The sequence below is a fragment of the Henckelia pumila genome, chromosome 3 (assembly GCF_033568475.1).
Source record: "Henckelia pumila isolate YLH828 chromosome 3, ASM3356847v2, whole genome shotgun sequence".
Taxonomy (NCBI): Eukaryota; Viridiplantae; Streptophyta; class Magnoliopsida; order Lamiales; family Gesneriaceae; genus Henckelia; species Henckelia pumila.
In genome coordinates this window covers 168,739,051-168,750,239 of record NC_133122.1, presented here as the reverse complement: position 1 = coordinate 168,750,239, position 11,189 = coordinate 168,739,051, and the positions used below count along the sequence as shown (strand labels likewise).

The 11,189-nt window shown below is 34.7% G+C and overlaps 1 protein-coding gene across 1 annotated transcript; it reads right to left on the bottom strand.

Annotated features, from left to right (window-relative positions):
• Nucleotides 1-592: 592 nt before the first annotated feature.
• Nucleotides 593-10,584, bottom strand: LOC140887446 (membralin-like protein At1g60995). Its single transcript, XM_073294694.1, has 14 exons — nt 10,393-10,584; nt 10,253-10,315; nt 9,634-10,038; nt 8,619-8,700; nt 7,400-7,461; nt 7,152-7,246; nt 6,641-6,720; nt 5,872-5,955; nt 3,714-3,830; nt 3,286-3,371; nt 3,076-3,182; nt 2,544-2,635; nt 2,384-2,460; nt 593-1,285 (listed from the first exon to the last, which is right to left on the bottom strand). Exons 1-14 carry the CDS (start codon nt 10,543-10,545, stop codon nt 827-829), a joined length of 1,962 nt encoding a protein of 653 aa, XP_073150795.1. The 5' UTR covers nt 10,546-10,584; the 3' UTR covers nt 593-826.
• Between the last annotated feature and the right edge of the window lie 605 nt (nt 10,585-11,189).

Here is an 11,189-nt window from a genome sequence, read left to right as displayed (position 1 = left end):
ATTAAACAATATTCATGATTTGTTTCAACATAGGATTTACGATTTCGGGAAAATGAAAAGGAGATGAGGGCATATGAAGCTTTAATGGGAGATGAGATTTTTCTCCGTTATTTTTTAACATTGAGATGACAAGAGAGACCAATTCAAAAAACAGTAGGAACCGGTTTCTCGTTCCACTAAGAAGGATGATTTTGGGCGAAAAAAACAACAAACACGCAAGGCCAAAATGAGATATATCCCCCATTACTCATTTGGAATCTTAATATTAAATTGAATAATCTCGCTTTCCTTTCCTCAAGATCAGCAACAACGAACAATCATCAATTCTATGATACTCTTCTCTTTTGGTTGTCATATTACACTGAAATTCTCTTCATAGCTTAGTGACAAGTAATGTGGTATATCACACAAAGTTACAGATTCATTGCATTAAAAACAATTTCTCAAACTGTCATCGTTGGAATTTCAATACACTTTTGGTCCCCAACCACCATATCGTAGTTAAGAGAGATGGGATATTTTTTTCACGGAAAGAAAAAATTATAATTCTTTTTAAGGGGAAAAAAGGGAAGACGAGACGAGAAGAAAATGATTAGATGAACTATAATGGTATACCTATTTGGCTTCTTGACATCATGATTTTACTTGGGCACTAAAACCCTCTTCATTTTTTCTGTTCTCAGCTAGCCATAATAGCATGTATAAATGGCTGTTAATTGAAACTCGTCTTTTCAAAAATTACATGGCAACACCTCCTCTAAGCCATATTTACAGATCACGTAATGAGATGCAGCCCCGGTGTGAATGATATTCAGTCACACAAACATTATTCATTGTTCAGCGGTCCATTAAGATTTTCTTGACGCAGAGAATCCACATAAACTTGGCCTTGATCCCTCAAGTCTCGAAATATAGACAGAAAAGAGTTGAGGCTTTCTGACGAAGCTCCCCCCAGAATCCACAATAACAGGGAACTAAACGAGTTCAGAGGATTGGCCCCAGCCTCAGCTTGCCGCATAACAGGTTGCCCTCCAATTTCCAGAGGATTATCATTGATCTGCCCTTCTGCAGGACCAGGTGCAACATTTCTGTGCACTCCCCTATCAACTCCAGTTTGAGGCACTGGTCCAGATGCCAAATCTGGGTTTACAGGACCTGAGTTCCTTGTGTTTAATCTTGTGATGCGTAATGTTGATGCTAGAATAGTAGAGGATGTAATATGAAAGTCTGGATGTTGCTGAAAATTTGAACGTCGATTTTGCATAAACCTTTGCAGAGCAGGAACCTGAAATGGCAGCAAGGTTATCAGAAACGCGCAGATACCCTCCTACAAGCGCAATAACTCTTTTATCTGGTGCGGTATCAGGACCAGGCCGATTTCTTTATTTTGCAAATTTTACAAATGTGAACAAAATATAAAACCACCTCGCTATGATATATTAAATACGCATTTCTCAACACTTGAAGCTTGAAAGAAGTAGCTCGGCAGGCAGGGAAAATTGAGATATGCTAGTGTCACAATAAAATAAACTGAAAACAGAGATGTCCTATGAAAGAACATGCCCTATGTTATTCCTGGCAGGCGGCATCTGAGAAGAACCTATAGCAAGATTTGGTATGATGTGCCTAGTCACTACTTTCATCCTCTCTGCATGCGAGTATTTAAGCCAAATGAGCACATCTTTATACCAACCCATACAAAACTCCAAAACCAAAGTGGCAATTACACTTTGCAAGTCAACTTTCAGCGACTAGATGGTCCAATACAGTGGTATGATAAAAACAATTAAATCTTTTTGACCCCATCATAGATTCATATGCAAGAATGCATCAAAATCTCCTCAAAAAGGGACAAGAACTGTAGCAGACACTAAAGATCAGCGAAAGCTTCATCTCCTACACACCGTCCAACAATTCTTCAAAAGCTAGACACTAAAGATCAGCGAAAGCTTCATCTCCTACACACCGTCCAACAATTCTTCAAAAGCTCCCATAATGGACACACACAATCACACGAATTTCAGATGGTCACTTAATGTTGGGTTGGAGTGATAGTGTGATAGGCATGGTCGACAGGCAGACGTGTTCTCTTGCATGACTAGAAAATTTAACGAGCAAGTTTTTCAAAGTTATTCAACATACACACGTATTATTTTATTCAATTTATTGTTTTATACATAAAAACCTTAGAGAACATGGAATATCCGTATGATACTGGTGCTAAACCTGGTTGAGAGCATAAAGTTTGGAGCAACATCGCAGATCGACATAGTTTGGTAAAACATAAATGTTTTTTTTACACTACAATTTTTCATACTTTTTATAAATCTTAAGATACATTCACAAAATAAATTAGAACTTATAGAGTTAAGCACAACAGTACCTCAAATCTGTTCCAAAAATAAAGGAGAAGATGTTGCATAAATGCTGCAGTAGTTGAAAGAGCTAAATAAGAAAAGCCTGCGGGAAAGTAATGATTATGTCAGGAGATCATGAATTGGAAAATGCAATGATTTGAAGCGAAGGATTTGACAGGTCATTACCATGTGTATAAGAGAAAAAGTAGATGTGAAACACTAAAAAGTAGAGAAGAAAGAAACGAGGAAAGAACTTCATCGAAATCGGAGTGCGAACACTGCATGCAAAAACAAGCACGATGGTATGAGAAAAATAAATTAAAGAAGGGCTATCAGGAGAGACTTATCAAATCTTCCCAAAATCATTGCAGTCACCTCTCCCTCTCCCTCTTCTCCCTCTCCCTCTCCCTCTCCCTCTCCCTAAAAACAATTTATGTCTTCTTCTTTCAAAGGACCAAATAATATTTTGCAAGATCCGAGAAAGACATATACATACATACATGCATGCATATATGTATATATAAATAAATCTGACAGAATCCAGAAATGAGATATAATCAAATCAACTACAATTTCAGAGCACACTATTATCAAATACCGCAACAAAATTTAGTTTTTGCCTATGTTCATGTACTTTAGAACTTGATTTGAAATAGAACGAGCTTCAAGAACTTTATTCGGGGGCGGGGGGGTAATGAGTCAAAAGAAGGGCCACAACCTGATGAGTGTGAACAGTTCGCAAATCCAGACAAGAATTAAAACCATAAAAGCCAATAATTGATCATCATAGAACTCGAACAGGAAAAATAGGATTCCAATCATTATCTGGAGATAAGGTAAGCAACTGCATCTGTCAGTCCCACAAAAAAATATTATATTAAAGGGTAAACAGAGGAGAAGGCATGATCAGACAGAGCAGAAAACTAACCGGTACAAAAACAAGGGATTCTATTACATGCACAAAAATCAACTGAAATGTTGGAAGTCGATGTCGAGCATGATGTTGAAGCTGCACTGAAAAACATAACGAGAATGGTGTGACAACTAAGACAGAATTACATAAACCCAACCTCCAGGGGATAACACAAAGTTTCAAGATCCATGAGTATTTTGAGAAATTTTTCAAAGAACAACAACTAGAAGTGCATAGATCAATTTCTCCAATGATTGGTGACAGCATACTGTGAGATTCAAGTTGATTGACCTCATAGTACCTGTTCCACATTTGCACATGGTGCAAGCTTGCTAATGAATAAAATTTCATTATTGAGTATATGTCAACATGTACCAGAGGCTCAGCATCTCACAGATGTAGCTAGGAGTAGCCACGCAACGTGAAAAACTTATTAAACACACCTGTAAACTTCAGCATGCGAGTTTGTGTCTCTCTCAATGTGAATGAAACTGACATTGTGGTAGTAAAGAAAACAAAGAGCGACATCATCAATACACCACACTTGGTTACAATGTAATCTGCAAAGAAAAAAGCATTATGTTCAACTCGTTCCACTCTCATTTTCATGGCGGGGCGCTGAAATGTATGAAATTCAAGGCTAAAAATAAAAATATGGAATACCAACTACCAACACCGATAAATAAATCAATAGCCAGTATAGCTCATGGTAAAGCTTCTTAAATTTGATTGATGCACCTTGCTAAACTATGGTTTGTTAGATAAAGAAAATACAGTTATTTCTTACATCCAATAATCAACAAGGGGAAGCAAACAGCTGAACCAAATCACAGTAAGTCAACTGCCAGTATGTAATAGAATAAACCAAAACCAACTTCTCTACCAAGAATCCAAAACCATAAAGAAAAGAAAAAAGAAAAAAGAAAAATATTAGAGCCAATGAAAAAAGTCAAATTGTAAGACCTGGTCATTAACACAGGTTGAACCACTTATTTTGACGTTAAACTTTTATAACTATATCTAGAAGCTTTATTAAGCTAACTCCTGTTTATAGTACTGTTTCCACCAGGAGTACATGGACCATAAACAAAAGACGGCACAGAGTGTCCGCTATATTTAAAAAAGTGTAGATTATAAGAGATAATATGATAGTGATAGTATGATTTATTTGACAACAAATTGACCGAAATGGTATCATAAATCTCCACGGTAACAAATAAATTATAGTAACATCACCTTAACCACAGAAATAATGACAAAACTTTCAATTTGAACTAAGTGCACGAGATAGCAATCAAGTATTTCATATTTGCTTAACTGTCTCAATCTACTTATATCACAAGTTGAGGGTGAACCAAAAATAATTCCTTGACTGGTTGCTACTATTCAAATTTAAAAATTCCCTTGACTGGACACTACTGCTCAATATTTTCTAATTGAATCAATTTTCTTTCAGTTAATATATTATTGCTCAAATCCAGTGATTCGCCGTTTAATTTCTCATTTCGTTTAACTTGCCTTCAAGTTGTTTGGAAATAGACTACAACAGATACAAGACATCTTGGCTTAATTTATGCCAAATCATGGCATTATATTCCATGTACTTCCAAACTAAAAACATATATTAATTGACTTGGTCCTAGTTATCTCATAACTTTGCTCCTCTAACTTTCATCCCAGAAGTTCAACTTATTTCATGCCAAAACGTGTTAACTGTTTTAGTCCTAGTAATTTAATATCTTTGCTCCTCTAGCGTTTGTCTCAATATGTTCAACTTCGTATCAACTCAAATAGTATCATCAATGAAGACAATGTCATCATAAACACCATCAGATATCTGGAACCTGCTACCAGAGCAAGGAGATATAGACACAAGCAAAACATTGATTTCTGGAAAATCATTTGCAAAGTGCAAAAAAAAAACCTTATGCTAGTTATTACCCCATTATGTATCTTAAATAACATTAATATACCTGCATAAACTCCTATTTTCCCGAATTTCCACTATAAAATTACTCCTGGCGCTCTATGACGTCTTTTATGAGTTGAAAACTATCAAATGAAAGTTTTATTATATTAAATTTTTTTCTGCAACTCTACACTCACCAGCATCATTATCAACTCACATGCATTATCAATCTTTTTCTTGTAATATATATAGTGCATCTTCAAAGAATTAGCCCATATGAATTTTATAAAATAAGCTTATCATAGGTATATATATTCAATACCTCTAGCTCAATGTTTCATGGCATTACATGTAAGTCACTAAAATTTTATTTCTCCATGCCTCATGAATATGTTTCATCGTAAGTATCTTATTGAATGGTTTAGCAATCCAATCTATCACAAGATCTACAAAGAAATTTCTTACCTCTATTGCAGTTCTTTATGATGCTTCAAAATTAAATAAGGTATGTTGGGTTCGTTTTGGGTTAGCTTTAAAGGGTCAAATTACCAGTTTTGCAAATCTCAGCTCATTGTTGGACCCAAATTCACATGAAGGCGCTTTACTAAATTGTGTAGGTCAAAGAAACAATTACGTGTAATTGTAGATGAAGCAAAAATAAAAAGGCCAACATAAAGAGATAGCTGCTTAACCTCCAAACTTTGCAGAACTTTCAGGTTGCTCGTGAGCATAAGTGAGATTATAGAACTCCTTTGTTTGATAATTATAAAGATAACCTGCATAAATTCCACAATATCCATTAAAATTAACAATCATAATACTAATGACATGTGGCCCTATCCTCGAAGGGATCTCACCATGAGTCATATACAATTCTTCAAGAGCTTTAATGTATTCAGAGAAATCAAAGTCATCACATATCAATTTGTAACAAAGTTTTAATTTATTGGCTTATTTAATTATGTTTTTTGATTGAAAGCCTGTTTTATCAGTTTGTGGACCTCAGTCTTGTATGTTTTATGTAATTTTATGCACGTTTTTTTAGACTGTTTTAGGCTTTTCATGTGTCGTTTTAAAAAAAAATACTTTTCTTTGTTTATTCCGAGTCTGTCTTAATTTTTAAGTCACTGGCAAAATAATCTTTTAAAATAGTATTCTCACTTCGTTCAATGAAGTTCACACAAACTTCAAAGGAAGTCGAGTGTTGGTCATATCAATCCTCCTACATATTTGATTGAGGTTGTGAAATAATCGCGTGCAAAGTAAATACAGAAGCATTTAGCATCATGGTGCGAGTAGCTCAACATCATTGGAAAGGGAAGGGTAACAAGACATTCCTCAGAGTTGATTGTCAATGAAAAAGTAAGGTGTTTGCAATCGTGGAACACGGGTTTGAAAAGAAAAATGTCTTAACCCAAGAATTTTTAGATACAAAATTGAATCTAGAGAAGTTCGAGATACCTTCGCCTGGAGAATTCAACAAGCTATTAATTAGAATAGTGTCGTATCCTACAAGTCTGTTTATTAGTAGCTGCTGCCATCTGGACAAAAAAGATTATTAAAAACGTGTTACAACTAATAAATATAAAAGGTAAGTCATCATATTAGTCCTTCAATGGAACTTGTCAAACTCAATGGGGGAGGATATGGAAGTGAAACAAATTAATTTGAGGATGGGATTAACTGGAAAAATACGACAAAATCAGTAAATATGTATGCTCGTAACTACCAAATCAAGGGTATATCAATAATTGGGTAATGCATAATTACGTTCCTAGGTGGCTATGTGACATGGTAAAGGAGTGAAAATAATGAATGGTGATACATAGCAATTGATTTGTGACAAATAAAAAGCCATTAATCAAACGTAAAATTGAGTTCCTTCATTTCGGTTGCTTTCCATTATGTAATTCAAATAGATCCTGTAATAAAATCCATGTATCTGAGCTAGGAAGGGAGGCGATGATATTACCGGTTTCCAAAACAACTGTGATGAGCTGAAATGCTGATATTGATGGTACGGATATTATGCTTTGACCTAGCTTCTTCAGGCAAGAAGAAATAACCCTAGACCAAAACCCAGCCACGTTAATAATAGCCAAATAATAGACATCAGCACTTTCAGTTCAATGCAAAAAAAGTTATGTAAGAAACTACAAATATCTCAATGCAAAAAAAGGAGAAAACAAAAGGCCAAAGTAACAAAAAAGTATACCTTACCTTTTCCATGGTATATAAATAAGCTGGTTCGAATGCTTTGCTTCTCTTTTCAAGCCACTGTACTGAGATCATAAAGCACAATCTAAGATTAATATGCAAGAGAACGCCATGTATACTATTAAAAATTGCAATAAAAATATATTAACAATGCTGCAGCCAAATTTGGGTCTACCCTTCGGTTTCAGAAACTGGGAAAAAAATATAATAAATGATTAAAATGGAAAAAATATTCCATGTTTACCCTTATTAGGGTTATCATCTCAATAAGCATAGATTTTTCATCCGGTGATCACTTGCAGCAAATATCTGGCTTACATATGAATCCTGATTGAGATGAGGATTTCTTTAAACATCTCATCAGATTTATTTGATGGGAAGTTTCAGGTTTACAAGGCAACATTTTCCGAAGCAACAACGTTCAATCTAGAACCACCAAAAAAAATCCCCGCTACAAGTCACAAATCAAAATTTTATTTTCTTACAAGAAAAAATACCCATCGATCAACGTAAAGAACATTAATGAATACTCTCGATACTGTTGTAAATGTGTCATTTATACTTCATCTTTCATTTTGAGGTATGACAATGGCACTCCATTTTTTATTTAAACATCAAAGTTTTGTATCTTTCACATCTCCTGTGCTTTTTAAAAAATATTTGGCTATTTTCTCTCCTTATCACTGAAGCTGTTGCTACTAACCAATTTTTCTGCAATTATATGGCTTTCAGTCGTGCAGACAATTGAAAGGGCCTATATTTGCTCCTCCCCCCTACGGGTGTCCTCGCTCCTAAAATGGAGAGTCCACAAACCATCAAATAATCTTCAACCTTGAAGAAATTTGAGATTAAAACATTGGTGAAAAAGACAACTGAAAGCCATTGGGAATCTCACAAAGGAATAGTTGCCTCCACCTCAATACATCCCCAGGATCTTAATCCACATGCATCCCCCAATTCGCACCTAATGCGGGTTAAACAGAAATTTTCCTAAAGACTAGCTTGACATATTAAAGCCAAGCCAATAGAAAAACTCAGCTCGTGTCTTTATCAAACAAACGCAATGAAAGTAACAACTTTCAGTAACTATTTTCGGTATTCATCCTACCAAATCGGAAAAGTGATATCTATGGATGACAATCCAAAACTGTTAACATTTGTCCATCGACATAAACCATGTCAATGAATAGTTCATAACTGAATCAGAAGATATGACACCTACCTGCATAGGAGTTGAGCACATCCAAATGCAAGATTTTTAGGAACTTGGGAGCATCAAAACTCAAATTTATACCAGCAATATCCTATATGGAAAAGTTTAAATAATAAAAAAAATTGTATACTGAAATACAAGAGACCAACAGCAAATAATTCAATAACTACAAATCTTATTCAATTCAGCTTTTTTTCTATTCTCCAATAAGGAAAAGAGGTGGGAAAAAAGATTTCTTAAACCCTAGCAGCATTTTCTTCATTTTTCAATGGATTCTATAGTGCATATCCACGCAAAATGAGTAGTTTCAACGACCAGAATTTGAACCAAATTACATCAAATATCATTTCAAATCATTTGGGGATAGTATGTATCATCAAGCAGTAATTATAGTAGAATGGTTTATGATGTCAATACACTATAATGCACAGCTTGTAATATTTTAACACGCAAAGAAATCATGATAATAAAAATAAACACACAAGATAATACAAGATCAAACAAAATATGGCTTCCAAAAGCATAATCACAAATCCTCAAAGGCAGCGGACGCATGACATAGATTTTAATGTCATATACGGACTCGTGATATTGTGTCGCCCTTACAATTTATTTCATGCCTAAATGATTCAAGGTTTCATTCTCTGGAAACACTTGGCCCAGGCAATATACTGCAAAATCTTGAGTTTCGTAGTTTTGAGCTACCAAGTTAACTACATGAGCATGAGATGATAATTTTCTTTGAAAATCAATTCCAAAAGTTTTATCTCCACATAGCGGTTCGAGGACTACCAAAAATTGTTATCGACAACAATTTTGTGCTGCTATTATTTTCACCAAGATAAATCCTTTTCGAACAACTAACACTTAGAAGCTCACTGTGCAAGTTACCCATGGCCACGCAAGCCCAACTCCGGGAATTTAACAGATGTTTATCAGCTACAAAATAATGAAGACAGATAGAGCTAAATACCAAATAAATAAACAAAGGCACCACAGCAAACACATATCATTGCGTTCTCACCCATAAACCTCCAAGAATTTTCTTTGCCAATCTCAAAAGGAAAGATAAGCGACCATGCCACTTTTTGCCCTGACGCATTATTGCTGCTTTAAGTGATTCCTTAGGTGAATTAAAGAACTTAATAGGTACCACATCTTTACTGATTGTCATAGGCCCATCGTCATCTGGTGGTTTAAAGCTCTCACTGCTGACAGCAGATTCTCTTTCAGATTCCATACTGTTGTCCGTCTTCCAATATTTTAATGCTGATTTCCCCCTCATATCAGAACTTATCCAACTCAACCAAGATTGACCATCTCCATCCACATCGGTAGGATTTTGCATTTCAGAATTCAATTCCACTTCGAGAATGTTCATCACTTCATACATGGACTCATCATGTGACCACAGTCCGGCACTAGCTATCTGCGTCAGAGAACAGAAGACACATCAACATCGGTCTTGAACAGAAAATATATCACAATAGTACACTACCAATATCGACTAAAAACCGTTCCACCTAGCCGCACATGAATTATCATCACAATCAGAAAAAATACCATTCTGTATGCACATTAACACAAAATTTAGCAAAGAACTAAGCGAAGAAGAAAAGAAAACAGAGAAATTGACCCCGTACCCTAATTTGAATGAGCTGGGCCTGGGACAATTCGAAATTGGAAAGCTCGCTTGAACAACCAGGCTTCAACATGATAACAACAATAGTAAGAATCAGAATCAAAAAAAAAAAAAAAATCCTATTACAAAAAGAGCAAGTACCTGTTGAACATAATTGGCGTGCATGACCACAAGAATACAGAAGAGGGTAATGGCCAAGAACAAGAAGAAATACTCGAGCGTGACTCGTATTTTGGGGGTCAGCATCTCTGAAAATCTCTCCTGCACCCTTATGAACGTCTGCTCAGGATCCATTCTCCTTCAACTCTTTTCATTCAACCACAGCGAGCTGTCTCTACTGGTCAAGAACCAGAATCACGTTTTTATTTTTTATATATTATATATTATATATTATTATTATTATTATTATTATTATTCCTCGTCTTGTTTCTTCGCATAAATTTAAATTCGCGGTCATTATCCATGGACAATTACTAATCAAGCCTAGCATAATATTTATATATAGTAATATAAAATTTTACTATAAATTTTAAATATAGTTAGAAGCAAAACCCAAAAACTACCTTTTAAGTGATTTTTTAAATGATTTTTGTAACCAAATGTAATAATTTGAAGAAAAGTGATTTTTTTTATTAAAAAATAATTGTTATCCTCTTAATTTCTCCAACCAAATGGGCTCGAATTTTCCTTTCATCATAGTTAAAAGGTAAAACTTTGATTTTTATTAAATCATCATTTTAATTACAATCTTAATCAATCAAACTAAACATATTATTATTTAGGAGAAATTTCATTTTTTATCCTATATATATTTTATATCTTTACGATTTTCGTATTCTATGCTGTCAAATTTCAGTTGTAGTTTTATATCTTTCCATTTTTTACAATTTAAATCATTTTTTCACCAGGTGTATTGACGTGACATTGGACATGTCAGC